At 40.3% G+C, this 17476-nt stretch overlaps 2 protein-coding genes across 5 annotated transcripts in view; one reads left to right on the forward strand and one right to left on the reverse strand.

The window, feature by feature from the left end:
• Nucleotides 1–7508, forward strand: part of LOC139762739 (transmembrane protein 129) — a 209300-nt gene extending 201792 nt beyond the window's left edge. For 3 of the 4 annotated variants that reach the window (XM_071687815.1, XM_071687814.1, XM_071687813.1), the window contains one exon: nt 638–7508. In XM_071687815.1, the coding sequence (XP_071543916.1) occupies nt 638–755 (118 nt within the window). In that variant the 3' untranslated portion in view covers nt 756–7508. The remainder of the gene's footprint in view (nt 1–637) is intronic. The other variant, XR_011715819.1, reaches the window with a different exon arrangement.
• LOC139762741 (26S proteasome non-ATPase regulatory subunit 9) overlaps nt 1–17255 on the reverse strand; it is a 161338-nt gene extending 144083 nt beyond the window's left edge. Inside the window, exon 1 of the mRNA XM_071687832.1 lies at nt 16799–17255. The gene's annotated coding sequence lies outside the window, so the exon portion shown is untranslated. The remainder of the gene's footprint in view (nt 1–16798) is intronic.
• Nucleotides 17256–17476: the final 221 nt, after the last annotated feature.

Consider the following 17476-nt stretch of genomic DNA (forward strand, 5'->3'; position numbering starts at 1 on the left):
TTTTTTCTTTTCTATCATTATCCTTCTCATGTTTTCTTCTGCTGACATTATCTTGATTAACATTCACATTTCTTTGTTCCTCTATATTGATCATCTCCTGCTGCCTGGCCTCAATGCCTATAATCTCTTGCCTTAGTAACTGATCAAGCCTATTTTCTTTAAAGTTATTACACTTAATCTTAGTTTCATTACTTACAAATTGAGTTTGTTGTTGATCAATTGCCTCTTTTATACTTTTGATATTTTTATGGGGTTCCCCTGTTCTGCTATAATTTAAAAGTTTTCAGTTTCTTCTGCTATCATATTTGACCGGTTTAGATAAACTAGTTTCACATCCATGAATGGTTGGAACTGCTAGTCCAAAATGAAAATTTCTCACACACTCCATACTTCTTCCTTTGTAGCAAAACTCTCAGATCAGTTTTGCCTCACCTTCCTTACTTCACTTGACATTTATTCTTACTGCTACTGTTGCTAAATATTACTGCCTTTCAGGACTTTTTCGTCCCAGTTCAAACCAACTTTTTGCTGGAACTGTGTATGGGTTGTTAGTGCAAACCATGACCTTGGGCCCATGTCCTGTCCAAGGTCGATATATTTTCAATATAGTTTAATTTTCAGTTGGCTTTTCTTTCAGGTTTGCTGCTCGTCAAGATCAAAATCATCCAGAATCCTGGCTGTCTTCAAAAGCTCCTTGTCCAACATGCCGTTCAACATTTTGCCTTTTGGATGTCTGTTTGATATCCCCCAACTGACATTGGGAGACACTGAACACATTTTTCTTTTTTAACCTATTTTATCATGTACATAAAATCTTTAGGGAGTGGAAAGAGCTCTTCTGTTTCTAGACTTTGAGATACATGACTTTCATGTGTTCTTTGTACATTCGCCACTGTATTTATTGTACCATTACATTTTTACTGTAATTGTTCTCATCCACTAAGCTCTTTTCATTGGTGGAGATCATGCATTGATCTTCCTCAGTATGATTGCAGCAGTCTTCCATACTTACAAAGCTCTTCGGGGTCTCTTTCTTGTATATCACCTTTGGTCTTACTCCTACTAATGTGCTGATATCAACTTGCCCTGTTCACATTCTGATGATCTTTCTTTTCTATGCACATCTCTCACTTCCAGCATCACTTTTTTATATATATCTTTGCTTTCATTTCCCTTCATGTCCTCTGTATTCTTTCATTCTGATTTACATAATATCAGTCATTGACACTGCTGGATAACATGCTTCATGTAGAGCATTTTAGATCTTGTACATCATTTTGTGTACATTAGTGTAGTTTCAGGAGAGGTAGAGGATTTGTATATCATGTGCATGCTGTGAAGAATGTGTTTGACAAATAAATAAAGAGCAACAGAAGGATTTGTCTATGGCATTTATGGATCTGAAGAAAGCATATGATAAGGTGACAGAGATGTTCTATGGAAGATGCAACAAATATATGCAGTAGGAGGAAAGCTTATATGTAGAGACAAATTTTATTAGAAGAGTGAAGCATGCACAAAAGTAGATAAAGAGGATGATCCTGGATGAAGGTGGGTCTGCAGAAGGAGTGTGTGATGTCACCATACCTGTTTAATCTGTTTATGGATGGGGTCACGGTGGTGGTGGTTGTGGGGGGGGGGGGGGGGGAGAGAGAGAGAGAGAGAGAGAGAGAGAGAGAGAGAGAGAGAGAGAGAGAGAGAGAGAGAGAGAGAGAGAGAGAGTGAGTAAGTGAATATGTATATGGTCTATTGAGGTTAGGGGGCCTGGGAGGTAAGTTGTTCACTGATGACATAACACTGGTGGCAGATTCAAGTGAGAAATTGCAGAACCTGGAGTCTGAGTTTGGGAGAGTCTATGAAAAGACAAGTAAATGTGAATAAAAGTAAGGTTACTAGGTTTAGCAGTATTAAGAGACAGGTAACTTGGGTGGGTGAGGATACCAAGGTCTTGGGTGCTTTGAAAAACATGTGGAAAGAGAGATAACTGTCTTTCAGAGCCTTTTTAAAGATGGGTGTTTTTGATGGTATAGTAGTCCTGCTGGTGCTGTATATATGCAAAGATTATGTGAATGTGTTGAAATTTGAATGTTTGATGACCATGAGTGGTATGAGGAGGATCTGACCAAATAAGAAATCAAAGGGCAAGAGTGGTAGTAAGAGAAGTACATACAATAGCTGAGGAGAGTGTGCTGAAATCATTTGGACATATGGAGCGGATAAATGAGGAGAGGATGCCTAAAATGTTATACATGTTAGAAGTGGAGGGAGCAAGGAAAAAAGGGGAAACAAAGGATGGAATGAAAAATGCATTTAAGGTTTAAGGCCTGAACATGCAGAAAGGTGCAAGGCATGGAAGGGAGAGAGTGAATTAGAGTGTTGTTGTAAACATAGGATGACATGCTGATGATAGGGTGAACCAGGGCATATGAAGAGGTTGGAGAAATCAGTGAAAAGTTTTTGGGGCCTGTTGTGGCACAGGGACTCTGGTTTCATTTTATTATACATGACAGCTAGAGTGGATGTGACTGAATGAGGCCATTTCTTCAACTGTTGCGGCACTGCCTTACTAATAAGGAAATGGTAAACGTATGAGAAGAAAAGAAAAAGATTTACTCCTTTTGTCCCGCAAACCTCCATACACTTGTAACCTGTAGTTTCTTCTAGGATTTTTTTAATGCTCTAGATTGTTTTTCTCATTCTGTTCCTTTAACCTGATGCAACTATTGAACTGACACTTTTTTACTTAAAGTTTATCCATGAGTATTTATTTCCATGTTATAATACAGTATATTGAGTGCAGTATACATTTACAGGTAACATAGTATATTTCAGAATACATATTTCCAATAGGTGTAACATGAATACAGGTTTCCAGGTTGGAATATGATTTTAGTAATATGTATTACATTATTTTACTGGTGGCTGATTCATGTGAGAAACTGCAGAAGCTGGTGACTGAGTTTGGTAAAGTGTGTGAAAGAAGAAAGTTAAGAGTAAATGTGAATAAGAGCAAGGTTATTAGGTACAGTAGGGTTGAGGGTCTAGTCAATTGGGAGGTAAGTTTGAATGGAGAAAAACTGGAGGAAGTAAAGTGTTTTAGATATGTGGGAGTGGATCTGGCAGCGGATGGAACCATGGAAGCGGAAGTGAATCATAGGGTGGGGGAGGGGGCGAAAATCCTGGGAGCCTTGAAGAATGTGTGGAAGTCGAGAACATTATCTCGGAAAGCAAAAATGGGTATGTTTGAATGAATAGTGGTTCCAACAATGTTGTATGGTTGCGAGGCGTGGGCTATGGATAGAGTTGTGCGCAGGAGGATGGATGTGCTGGAAATGAGATGTTTGAGGACAATGTGTGGTGTGAGGTGGTTTGATCGAGTAAGTAATGTAAAGGTAAGAGAGATGTGCGGAAATAAGAAGAGCGTGGTTGAGAGAGCAGAAGAGGGTGTTTTGAAATGGTTTGGGCACATGGAGAGAATGAGTGAGGAAAGATTGACCAAGAGGATATATGTGTCGGAGGTGGAGGGAACGAGGAGAAGTGGGAGACCAAATTGGTGGAAAGATGGAGTGAAAAAGATTTTGAGTGATCGGGGCCTGAACATGCAGGAGGGTGAAAGGCGGGCAAGGAATAGAGTGAATTGGATCGATGTGGTATACCGTGGTTGACATGCTGTCAGTGGATTTGAATCAGGGCATGTGAAGCATCTGGGGTAAACCATGGAAAGTTCTGTGGGGCCTGGATGTGGAAAGGGAGCTGTGGTTTCGGGCATTATTGCATGACAGCTAGAGACTGAGTGTGAACGAATAGGGCCTTTGTTGTCTTTTCCTACCACTACCTCGCACACATGAGGGGGGAGGGGATGGTATTCCATGTGTGGCGGGGTGGCAGTGGGAATGAATAAAGGCAGACAGTGTGAATTGAGTGCATGGGTATATATGTATGTGTCTGTGTGTGTATATGTATGTGTACATTGAGATGTTTAGGTATGTATATTTGCGTGTGTGGACGTGTATGTATATACATGTGTATGGGGGTGGGTTGGGCCATTTCTTTCGTCTGTTTCCTTGCGCTACCTCGCAAACGCGGGAGACAGCGACAGAGCAAAATAAAAATATAAAAAAAAAATGTATTTTAGTGTCATGTGCAGTTTATATTAGGATACAATGCATATCCATCTTTGAGAGTGGATATGACTGATTTAATTATGTAATTAATTTCACAAAATGGTAAACTAACAAATGAGATGGGAAAGTAAACATTAGCCAATATAGATTCTTTGCAAAAACATGAGTGTCTTTATTTATATCTATATATGCACCAGAGAGCGTTATTGGATTACGTGTTAATTGATAGGTGCATGAAACAGAGACTTGGATGTTAATGTGCTGAGATGTGCAACTGGAGGGATGGCTGATCATTATCTTGTGGAGGCGAAGGTGAAGATTTGTAGAGGTTCTCACAAAAGAAGAGAGAATGTTGGGGTGAAGAGAGTGGTGAGAGTAAGTGAGCGTGGGAAGGAGACTTGTGTTAGGAAGTACCAGGAGAGACTGAGTACAGAATGGAAAAAGGTGAGAACAAAGGAGGTAAGGGGAGTGGGGGAGGGATGGGATGTATTTAGGGAAGCAGTGATGGCATGCATAAAAGATACTTGTGGCATGAGAAGCGTGGGAGGTGGGCAGATTAGAAAGGGTAGAGTGGTGGGATGAAGAAGTAAGATTATTAGTGAAAGAGAAGAGAGAGGCATTTGGACGATTTTTGCAGGGAAGTAATGCAAATGACTGGGAGATGTATAAAAGAAAGAGGCAGGAGGTCAAGAGAAAGGTGCAAGAGGTGAAAAAGAGGGCAAATGAGAGTTGGGGTGAGAGAGTATCATTAAATTTTAGGGAGAATAGAAAGATGTTTTGGAAGGAGGTAAATAAAGTGCGTAAGACAAGGGAACAAATGGGAACATCAGTGAAGGGGGCAAATGTGGGGTGATAACAAGTAGCAGTGATGTGAGAAGGCGATGGAGTGAGTATATTGAAGGTTTGTTGAATGTGTTTGATGATAGAGTGGCAGATATAGGGTGTTTTGGTCGAGGAGGTGTGCAAAGTGGGAGGGTTAGGGAGGATGATTTGGTAAACAGAGAAGAGGTAGTAAAAGCTTTGCGGAAGATGAAAGCCGGCAAGGCAGCGGGTGTGGATGGTATTGCAGTGGAATTTATTATAAGAGGGGATGACTGTATTGTTGACTGGTTCGTAAGGTTATTTAATGTATGCATGATTCATGGTGAGGTGCCTGAGGATTGGAGGAATGCTTGCATAATGCCATTGTACAAAAGCAAAGGGGATAAAAGTGAGTGCTCAAATTACAGAGGTATAAGTTTGTTGAGTATTCCTGGGAAATTATATGGGAGGATATTGATTGAGAGGATGAACGCATGTTCAGAGCATCAGATTGGGGAAGAGCAGTGTGGTTTCAGAAGTGGTAGAGGATGTGTGGATCAGGTGTTTGCTTTGAAGAATGTATGTGAGAAATACTTAGAAAAGCAAATGGATTTGTATGTAGCATTTATGGATCTGGAGAAGGCATATGATAGAGTAGATAGAGGTGCTCTGTGGAAGGTATTAAGAATATATGGTGTGGGAGGCAAGTTGTTAGAAGCAGTGAAAAGTTTTTATCGAGGATGTAAGGCATGTATACGTGTAGGAAGAGAGGAAAGTGATTGGTTCTCAGTGAATGTTGTTTTGCGGCAGGGGTGTGTGATGTCTCCATGGTTGTTTAATTTGTTTATGGATGGGGTTGTTAGGGAGGTGAATGCAAGAGTTTTGGAAAGAGGGGCAAGAATGCAGTCTGTTGTGGATGAGAGCTTGGGAAGTGAGTCAGTTGTTGTTCGCTGATGATACAACGCTGGTGGCTGATTCGTGTGAGAAACTGCCGAAGCTGGTGACTGAGTTTGGTAAAGTGTGTGAAAGAAGTAAGCTAAGAGTAAATGTGAACAAGAGCAAGGTTATTAGGTACAGTAGGGTTGAGAGACAAGTCAGTTGGGAGGTAAGTTTGAATGGAGAAAAAGTGGAGGAAGTGAAGTGTTTTAGATATCTGGGAGTGGATTTGGCAGCAAATGGAACCATGGAAGTGGAAGTGAATCACAGGGTGGGGGAAAGGGCGAAAGTTCTGTGAGCGTTGAAGAATGTGTGGAAATCGAGAACATTATCTCAGAAAGCAAAAATGGGTATGTTTGAAGGAATAGTGGTTCCAACAATGTTACATGGTTGCAAGGTGTGGGCTATAGATAGAGTTGTGCAGAGGAGGGTGGATGTGCTGGAAATGAGATGTTTGATGACATGTAGTGTGAGATGGTTTGATCGAGTAAGTAATAATAGGGTAAGAGAGATGTGTGGTAATAAAAAGAGTGTGGTTGAGAGAGCAGAAGTGGGTGTTTTGAAATGGTTTGGTCTCATGGAGAGAATGAGTGAGGAAAGATTGACAAAGAGGATATATGTGTCAGAGGTGGAGGGGACGAGAAGTGGGAGACCAAATTGGAGGTGGAAAGATGGAGTGAAAAAGATTTTGAATGATCGGGGCCTGAACATGCAGGAGGGTGAAAGGCGTGCCAGGAATAGAGTGAATTGGAACGATGCGGTATACCGGGGTCGACGTGCTGTCAATGGATTGAACCAGGGCGTGTGAAGCTTCTGGTGTAAACCATGGAAAGTTCTGTGGGGCTTGGATGTGGAAAGGGAGCTGTGGTATAAGTGCATTATACACAACAGCTAGAGACTGAGTGTGAACAAATGTGGCCTTTGTTGTCTTTTCCTAGCACTACTTCGCGCACATGCGGGGGAGGGGGTTGTTATTTCATGTGTGGCGGGGTGGTGATGGGAATGAATAAGGGCAGACAGTATGAATTATGTACATGTGTATATATGTATATGTCTGTGTATGTATATATATGTATACGTTGAGATGTATAGGTATGTAAATTTGTGTGTTTGGACGTGTATGTATATACATGTGTATGTGGGTGGGTTTGGCCATTCTTGTGTGTTTCCTTGCACTACCTTGCTAACGTGGGAGACAGCAACAAAGCAAAATAAATAAATAAATATATATATGCACCAAATCCTTCCATCCTGTATAACTTTTTAAAAGAAAGAACAAAGGAAGAACATTGCAAGGATTTTGTTTACTCCTGCAGCTCATTCATCTGTTCTTCACACTACCTCATTCTGGCAGGAAAATATGAACAGTATGAATGAAAGAAAAAAAGACTTACCAAGTATGTAGAGCCCTCTTTGAATACCAACATTATATATGTGGTCTTTAATGATGATATTAACTGTTGCTCAGTTCATCTCGCTCACATAACCCAATAACTCGCATATGTGGAGTATTGTATACTTATGTAAAAATTTACTTTTTTGTTATATTATGTATCTAATTTACTATGACTTATATTCATGATCCCTTTACATCTGTAATCCTTTGCTTAGAAATAGAGCATGCAGCACAAGTGAAGCAACCAGAAATGGAAATTTATTTATCCTTTCCAGATTTTGTCTGTATTTATTAAATAGAGATTCTGCATAGGTTTACCTAACCTGTAGGCGGTGAAGGCATCTTGGATATGATTTTTCTCTTTCATACTTGTTTGCCACTTCCAGTATTAGAGAAACAGTGCCAGGAACAGATGAAGAAGCAGACTTATTCTTTCACATCCACTCCTTAACTGTCATATATAATATACCAAACTAGAGGTCACTGTCCAAAATGATGACCCACAGACCTCTCTTTTTCCGCACAAGATGATCCACAGATATACATGGATAAGGAATGATGGAAGAGAAGAACAAAAGGCTTTGATTGACTATGTGGCAGTGGATGAAAAATTGAGAAAGGCTGTGCTGGATGCTAGAGTCCTGAGAGGATTCTTTGGAGACTCTGACCATTTCGCAGTTCTTGCGGGGATAAGAATCGGGGAGAAGTGGAGGTATGGTGTAAGAAAGAATAGAGAGGTAAAAGTGTTGGCAAGCAAAAAGATAAATCAAGAAAAATACAGGGAGTAGTATGAAAGGAAGGTAACTGAAAGCTTAGATGGAAGTGCAAAGAATGTAGGAATGCAGTCATGTGTGAATGAGGTGTTTAAAATGTTTAGAGAAATACTAGTAAAGGTTATCAAATCAGTAGTTGTATACAAGGTAGTGAGATACAGACATAAAAGGGCAATGCATGGTAGACAGAAGAGATTAGAAATGCTGTGGAGGAGTAGAAAAAGAAAAACGGTAGATTACTCAATAGGATTGCACCAGTGGAAGTTCAGCAAAGGAGGGAAGAATACTAAATATGTAAGTGGAATGTTAAGAAGATGAGAGAGAAAAGCAAAGAAAGAGTAGATGAAGATTTTTGAAGAAAATTAAGTGAAAAGTTTTGGGATAATAAGAAACTATATTGGAAGAAGGTGAAAATGGAAAGAGTTGGATGTTAGAGTGGAAATGTTGATATTAATTGTACTTGATTGCTAAGAAACAGATGAAGAGTAGCCCATCCACTTATAGACACATATATAAATATAAATGCCCATACATGCACATAGAGTGAATGTTGGGGTGAAGAGGGTGGTGAGAGTAAGTGAGCTTGGGAAGGAGACTTGTGTGAGGAAGTACCAGGAGAGACTGAGTACAGAATGGAAAAAGGTGAGAACAAAGGAAGTAAGGGGAGTGGGGGAGGAATGGGATGTATTTAGGGAATCAGTGATGGATAGCACAAAAGATGCTTGTGGCATGAGAAGAGTGGGAGGTGGATTGATTGGAAAGGGTAGAGTGGTGGGATGAAGAAGTAAGATTATTAGTGAAAGAGAAGAGAGAGGCATTTGGAAGATTTTTGCAGGGAAAAAATGCAATTGAGTGGGAGATGTATAAAAGAAAGAAACAGGAGGTCAAGAGAAAGGTGCAAGAGGTGAAAAAGAGGGCAAATGAGAGTTGGGGTGAGAGAGTATCATTAAATTTTAGGGAAAATAAAAAGAAGATGTTCTGGAAGGAGGTAAATAAAGTGCGTAAGACAAGGGAGCAAATGGGAACTTCAGTGAAGGGTGCAAATGGGGGGGTTATAACAAGTAGTGGTGATGTGAGAAAGAGATGGAGTGAGTATTTTGAAGGTTTGTTGAATGTGTTTGATGATAGAGTGGCAGATATAGGGTGTTTTGGTCGAGGTGGTGTGCAAAGTGAGAGGGTTTAGGGAAAATGATTTGGTAAACAGAGAAGAGGTAGTAAAAGCTTTGCGGAAGATGAAAGCCAGCAAGGCAGCAGGTTTGGATGGTATTGCAGTGGAATTTATTAAAAAAGGGGGTGACTGTATTATTGAGTGGTTGGTAAGGTTATTTAATGTATGTATGACTCATGGTGAGGTGCCTGAGGATTGGCGGAATGCGTGCATACTGCCATTGTACAAAGGCAAAGGGGATAAGAGTGAGTGCTCAAATTTCAGAGGTATAAGTTTGTTGAGTATTCCTGGTAAATTATATGGGAGGGTATTGATTGAGAGGGTGAAGGCATGTACAGAGCATCAGATTGGGGAAGAGCAGTGTGGTTTCAGAAGTGGTAGAGGATGTGTGGATCAGGTGTTTGCTTTGAAGAATGTATGTGAGAAATACTTAGAAAAGCAAATGGATTTGTATGTAGCATTTATGGATCTGGAGAAGGCATATGATAGAGTTGATAGAGATGCTCTGTGGAAGGTATTAAGAATATATGGTGTGGGAGGCAAGTTGTTAGAAGCAGTGAAAAGTTTTTATCGAGGATGTAAGGCATGCGTACGTGTAGGAAGAGAGGAAAGTGATTGGTTCTCAGTGAATGTAGGTTTGCGGCAGGGGTGTGTGATGTCTCCATGGTTGTTTAATTTGTTTATGGATGGGGTTGTTAGGGAGGTGAATGCAAGAGTTTTGGAAAGAGGGGCAAGTATGAAGTCTGTTGTGGATGAGAGAGCTTGGGAAGTGAGTCAGTTCTTGTTCGCTGATGATACAGCGCTGGTGGCTGGTTCATGTGAGAAACTGCAGAAGCTGGTGACTGAATTTGGTAAAGTGTGTGAAAGAAGAAAGTTAAGAGTAAATGTGAATAAGAGCAAGGTTATTAGGTACAGTAGGGGTGAGGGTCAAGTCAATTGGGAGGTAAATTTGAATGGAGAAAAACTGGAGGAAGTAAAGTGTTTTAGATATCTGGGAGTGGATTTGGCAGCGGATGGAACCATGGAAGTGGAAGTGGATCATAGGGTGGGGGAGGGGGCGAAAATCCTGGGAGCCTTGAAGAATGTGTGGAAGTCGAGAACATTATCTCTGAAAGCAAAAATGGGTATGTTTGAAGGAATAGTGGTTCCAACAATTTTGTATGGTTGCCAGGCGTGGGCTATGGATAGAGTTGTGCGCAGGAGGGTGGATGTGCTAGAAATGAGATGTTTGAGGACAATGTGTGGTGTGAGGTGGTTTGATCGAGTAAGTAATGTAAGGGTAAGAGAGATGTGTGGAAATAAAAAGAGCTGTGGTTGAGAGAGCAGAAGAGGGTGTTTTGAAATGGTTTGGGCACATGGAGAGAATGAGTGAGGAAAGATTGACCAAGAGGATATATGTGTCGGAGGTGGAGGGAACGAGGAGAAGTGGGAGACCAAATTGGAGGTGGAAAGATGGAGTGAAAAAGATTTTGTGTGATCGGGGCCTGAACATGCAGGAGGGTGTAAGGAGGGCAAGGAATAGAGTGAATTGGAGCGATGTGGTATACCGGGGTCGACGTGCTGTCAATGGATTGAACCAGGGCGTGTGAAGCTTCTGGGGTAAACCATGGAAAGTTCTGTGGGGCTTGGATGTGGAAAGGGAGCTGTGGTATAAGTGCATTATACACAACAGCTAGAGACTGAGTGTGAACAAATGTGGCCTTTGTTGTCTTTTCCTAGCACTACTTCGCGCACATGCGGGGGAGGGGGTTGTTATTTCATGTGTGGCGGGGTGGTGATGGGAATGAATAAGGGCAGACAGTATGAATTATGTACATGTGTATATATGTATATGTCTGTGTATGTATATATATGTATACGTTGAGATGTATAGGTATGTAAATTTGTGTGTTTGGACGTGTATGTATATACATGTGTATGTGGGTGGGTTTGGCCATTCTTGTGTGTTTCCTTGCACTACCTTGCTAACGTGGGAGACAGCAACAAAGCAAAATAAATAAATAAATATATACATGCACCAAATCCTTCCATCCTGTATAACTTTTTAAAAGAAAGAACAAAGGAAGAACATTGCAAGGATTTTGTTTACTCCTGCAGCTCATTCATCTGTTCTTCACACTACCTCATTCTGGCAGGAAAATATGAACAGTATGAATGAAAGAAAAAAAGACTTACCAAGTATGTAGAGCCCTCTTTGAATACCAACATTATATATGTGGTCTTTAATGATGATATTAACTGTTGCTCAGTTCATCTCGCTCACATAACCCAATAACTCGCATATGTGGAGTATTGTATACTTATGTAAAAATTTACTTTTTTGTTATATTATGTATCTAATTTACTATGACTTATATTCATGATCCCTTTACATCTGTAATCCTTTGCTTAGAAATAGAGCATGCAGCACAAGTGAAGCAACCAGAAATGGAAATTTATTTATCCTTTCCAGATTTTGTCTGTATTTATTAAATAGAGATTCTGCATAGGTTTACCTAACCTGTAGGCGGTGAAGGCATCTTGGATATGATTTTTCTCTTTCATACTTGTTTGCCACTTCCAGTATTAGAGAAACAGTGCCAGGAACAGATGAAGAAGCAGACTTATTCTTTCACATCCACTCCTTAACTGTCATATATAATATACCAAACTAGAGGTCACTGTCCAAAATGATGACCCACAGACCTCTCTTTTTCCGCACAAGATGATCCACAGATATACATGGATAAGGAATGATGGAAGAGAAGAACAAAAGGCTTTGATTGACTATGTGGCAGTGGATGAAAAATTGAGAAAGGCTGTGCTGGATGCTAGAGTCCTGAGAGGATTCTTTGGAGACTCTGACCATTTCGCAGTTCTTGCGGGGATAAGAATCGGGGAGAAGTGGAGGTATGGTGTAAGAAAGAATAGAGAGGTAAAAGTGTTGGCAAGCAAAAAGATAAATCAAGAAAAATACAGGGAGTAGTATGAAAGGAAGGTAACTGAAAGCTTAGATGGAAGTGCAAAGAATGTAGGAATGCAGTCATGTGTGAATGAGGTGTTTAAAATGTTTAGAGAAATACTAGTAAAGGTTATCAAATCAGTAGTTGTATACAAGGTAGTGAGATACAGACATAAAAGGGCAATGCATGGTAGACAGAAGAGATTAGAAATGCTGTGGAGGAGTAGAAAAAGAAAAACGGTAGATTACTCAATAGGATTGCACCAGTGGAAGTTCAGCAAAGGAGGGAAGAATACTAAATATGTAAGTGGAATGTTAAGAAGATGAGAGAGAAAAGCAAAGAAAGAGTAGATGAAGATTTTTGAAGAAAATTAAGTGAAAAGTTTTGGGATAATAAGAAACTATATTGGAAGAAGGTGAAAATGGAAAGAGTTGGATGTTAGAGTGGAAATGTTGATATTAATTGTACTTGATTGCTAAGAAACAGATGAAGAGTAGCCCATCCACTTATAGACACATATATAAATATAAATGCCCATACATGCACATAGAGTGAATGTTGGGGTGAAGAGGGTGGTGAGAGTAAGTGAGCTTGGGAAGGAGACTTGTGTGAGGAAGTACCAGGAGAGACTGAGTACAGAATGGAAAAAGGTGAGAACAAAGGAAGTAAGGGGAGTGGGGGAGGAATGGGATGTATTTAGGGAATCAGTGATGGATAGCACAAAAGATGCTTGTGGCATGAGAAGAGTGGGAGGTGGATTGATTGGAAAGGGTAGAGTGGTGGGATGAAGAAGTAAGATTATTAGTGAAAGAGAAGAGAGAGGCATTTGGAAGATTTTTGCAGGGAAAAAAATGCAATTGAGTGGGAGATGTATAAAAGAAAGAAACAGGAGGTCAAGAGAAAGGTGCAAGAGGTGAAAAAGAGGGCAAATGAGAGTTGGGGTGAGAGAGTATCATTAAATTTTAGGGAAAATAAAAAGAAGATGTTCTGGAAGGAGGTAAATAAAGTGCGTAAGACAAGGGAGCAAATGGGAACTTCAGTGAAGGGTGCAAATGGGGGGGTTATAACAAGTAGTGGTGATGTGAGAAAGAGATGGAGTGAGTATTTTGAAGGTTTGTTGAATGTGTTTGATGATAGAGTGGCAGATATAGGGTGTTTTGGTCGAGGTGGTGTGCAAAGTGAGAGGGTTTAGGGAAAATGATTTGGTAAACAGAGAAGAGGTAGTAAAAGCTTTGCGGAAGATGAAAGCCAGCAAGGCAGCAGGTTTGGATGGTATTGCAGTGGAATTTATTAAAAAAGGGGGTGACTGTATTATTGAGTGGTTGGTAAGGTTATTTAATGTATGTATGACTCATGGTGAGGTGCCTGAGGATTGGCGGAATGCGTGCATACTGCCATTGTACAAAGGCAAAGGGGATAAGAGTGAGTGCTCAAATTTCAGAGGTATAAGTTTGTTGAGTATTCCTGGTAAATTATATGGGAGGGTATTGATTGAGAGGGTGAAGGCATGTACAGAGCATCAGATTGGGGAAGAGCAGTGTGGTTTCAGAAGTGGTAGAGGATGTGTGGATCAGGTGTTTGCTTTGAAGAATGTATGTGAGAAATACTTAGAAAAGCAAATGGATTTGTATGTAGCATTTATGGATCTGGAGAAGGCATATGATAGAGTTGATAGAGATGCTCTGTGGAAGGTATTAAGAATATATGGTGTGGGAGGCAAGTTGTTAGAAGCAGTGAAAAGTTTTTATCGAGGATGTAAGGCATGCGTACGTGTAGGAAGAGAGGAAAGTGATTGGTTCTCAGTGAATGTAGGTTTGCGGCAGGGGTGTGTGATGTCTCCATGGTTGTTTAATTTGTTTATGGATGGGGTTGTTAGGGAGGTGAATGCAAGAGTTTTGGAAAGAGGGGCAAGTATGAAGTCTGTTGTGGATGAGAGAGCTTGGGAAGTGAGTCAGTTCTTGTTCGCTGATGATACAGCGCTGGTGGCTGGTTCATGTGAGAAACTGCAGAAGCTGGTGACTGAATTTGGTAAAGTGTGTGAAAGAAGAAAGTTAAGAGTAAATGTGAATAAGAGCAAGGTTATTAGGTACAGTAGGGGTGAGGGTCAAGTCAATTGGGAGGTAAATTTGAATGGAGAAAAACTGGAGGAAGTAAAGTGTTTTAGATATCTGGGAGTGGATTTGGCAGCGGATGGAACCATGGAAGTGGAAGTGGATCATAGGGTGGGGGAGGGGGCGAAAATCCTGGGAGCCTTGAAGAATGTGTGGAAGTCGAGAACATTATCTCTGAAAGCAAAAATGGGTATGTTTGAAGGAATAGTGGTTCCAACAATTTTGTATGGTTGCCAGGCGTGGGCTATGGATAGAGTTGTGCGCAGGAGGGTGGATGTGCTAGAAATGAGATGTTTGAGGACAATGTGTGGTGTGAGGTGGTTTGATCGAGTAAGTAATGTAAGGGTAAGAGAGATGTGTGGAAATAAAAAGAGTGTGGTTGAGAGAGCAGAAGAGGGTGGTTTGAAATGGTTTGGGCACATGGAGAGAATGAGTGAGGAAAGATTGACCAAGAGGATATATGTGTCGGAGGTGGAGGGAACGAGGAGAAGTGGGAGACCAAATTGGAGGTGGAAAGATGGAGTGAAAAAGATTTTGTGTGATCGGGGCCTGAACATGCAGGAGGGTGTAAGGAGGGCAAGGAATAGAGTGAATTGGAGCGATGTGGTATACCGGGGTTGACGTGCTGTCAGTGGATTGAATCAGGGCATGTGAAGCGTCTGGGGTAAACCATGGAAAGCTGTGTAGGTATGTATATTTGCGTGTGTGGACGTGTATGTATATACATGTGTATGGGGGTGGGTTGGGCCATTTCTTTCGTCTGTTTCCTTGCGCTAGCTCGCAAACGCGGGAGACAGCAAAAAAAAAAAAAAAAAAATGCACATATACAAACATATACATAACACACATACATACACAGACATATACATATATACATATGTACATCTTCATACTTGCTTACCTTTATCCATTCCTGGCACTACCCTGCCCCACAGGAACCAGCATCGCTTCCCCGATTCAGCGAGATAGTGCTAGGAAAACAGACAAAAAAGGCCACATTTATTCACAGTCTGTAGTCGTCATGTGTAATGCACCAAAACCACAGCTCCCTATCCACATCCAGGCCCCACAGACCTTTCCATGTATGAAAAAACAGATTGTGAAAAGAAGGTGGACTAATTGAGTACCCTTTAGAACAGTTGTTTGGACTTATTAATTTTGTATTCTGTACTGGAGGACAGTGCAGCTGGAGATGATGTTTGTGGACTGTAGGCTTGTCAGATGTCCAGATGTCACTGATGATGGCAATGTTATAGAGGATACTTGGACTGTTTAAGCCTCTAACTAGGTCTCTTCAGGATTTGTTTTTGGCCTGGAGGGGTTAATTCATCATCAGAGTCTTCATCTGCCCATAATTTTTAATTGGTAGTTTAATGGGCTGTAAGGTAACTTGCCTTCAGCGAATTAGGATTATGGAATAATAATTACATTTTTACTCATGTTTAGATTATTTATCAATGTTTAGAGTCTAAGTTATGATGGGTGTGGATGGGATACAAGGTTCTGTGGTGAATGTTTTTGCCTCTGCTGTTTTTGTTGTTGATCATGATAAGTATGTAAACTGCCACACAAGGAAACAAAAAAAGAGAAACAGTAACACAACAACAGGAAGTGATAAAGATGTCTGTGATAGAGGAAACATAAGCTGTGTGAGTAATGTGTGTGGTGAGTAGATGTACGTTGAGTAGCATGTTGCCTGACTTGATCAATATATGAAATTTGAATTAATGATTGCCTATATTTTGTAAGTCTGCAGCATCAGCACATTCTGGTGAATTATGGTCTTTGAGGGTCATTTTGAATGGGGTGACCTTTGGATGGGGTGTTTACCGCATTTGTCAAGTGTGCACTTTGAAAATTTGATGCAATGGAAATAGTTTTCATATTCCCAGGGGACTAGTCTGCTTTAATGAACATTCTTTGATATACTGTCTGATCTGACTTTTCTGTACAGCTGTTTAAATCTATTAATAATGACTGTGTTGTTTTCTTGATTTAGTTTTGCCTCAAGTATTCAAGACAAGTGCAAAGAGATAATTTGAAGTGACATTTACAGAAAAAAGCCATATGGATTGTTTGTACTGTTCTATGCTGTTCATACTGCTCAGGAAGCCACTGTAATTCACACATTTGATTTAAAGTTTTCATAATATTTGGCCATGACCTGTCTTAAAACAGGGAATACATGTGCTACAACATTATAATTGGTGTGGCCCTCTGAACATTTAAATGGCTGTGGACCTTTAAATTCAATTCTGACACTATTATTCAAACTTGAACCCTCTAGATCTCCTAGCATCCTTTGCAGCTTTATGTTTGGATTGATCTTCGGTTTGAGTTTCACGATTTTCTTAACTTTCAGAATTTTAATTTCTTAGTTAACAAGGTGGTGAAAGGATTTCCCAGATTTCCTTTAGTCATTTGGAGAATAGGTTCTGTTCTACCAAAAGAATAGTCTCGCTCAGTTATGAGAAGAAATGAACACCTGATCAGCCATCTGCTCAACGTACTTATTTCTGATGAGGGAATATTAGATAAGGAGCATACCTTAAATCTCATTGCTGTTCCTGTGTTAAGTTCCTTACGTGAGTATTTTTCTATGATATTCTTGCCAAAAGATGAGGTGTAAACAGCTTCAGTTATTTGATGATTAAAATATTTTCGTCGGCACAATCACTCGACTTCACCACTAGGACAGCGACTTACTTTTTTTCCCTTTTGGTTGCCTTTAAGTACATCAGTGGAAGCGCTGGTGAGTGGCTGAACATTGTCATATAATTTCTAAAGTTCTTGTCTTCCTAACACATCGGCTAGTATCATTTCAAACTCCATGTTCTGACTTGCCAGTACTTCCTCTCCCAATGTTATATGTCCATGCTTACTATTTAGATTCACATCTCCCATCAGCGAAAAAAGAAAGCCCAGCAATCTTGGTTACTATAGTCGAGGCAGAAGAATAAACAAATCAACACCAACACAGCCTTCTACTAGATACCATGAGCGATTTTCTCCATACCTTCACTAATTAAATCGCAGCGCGAACCTTACGTCTATTGTTGATGTTTATGTGAACACGATTTGTGAGTTATTGAGGGATATCAATATAATTAAGGATATTAAAAATATGTATTTGCTATAACATTTTCACGATACATGATAAACTAATCGGTGTGTAACGTGTGAACATATTTCAACACTTTTCTTAGATACAGGTATAACACGTAC

The sequence above is a fragment of the Panulirus ornatus genome, chromosome 44 (assembly GCF_036320965.1).
Source record: "Panulirus ornatus isolate Po-2019 chromosome 44, ASM3632096v1, whole genome shotgun sequence".
Taxonomy (NCBI): Eukaryota; Metazoa; Arthropoda; class Malacostraca; order Decapoda; family Palinuridae; genus Panulirus; species Panulirus ornatus.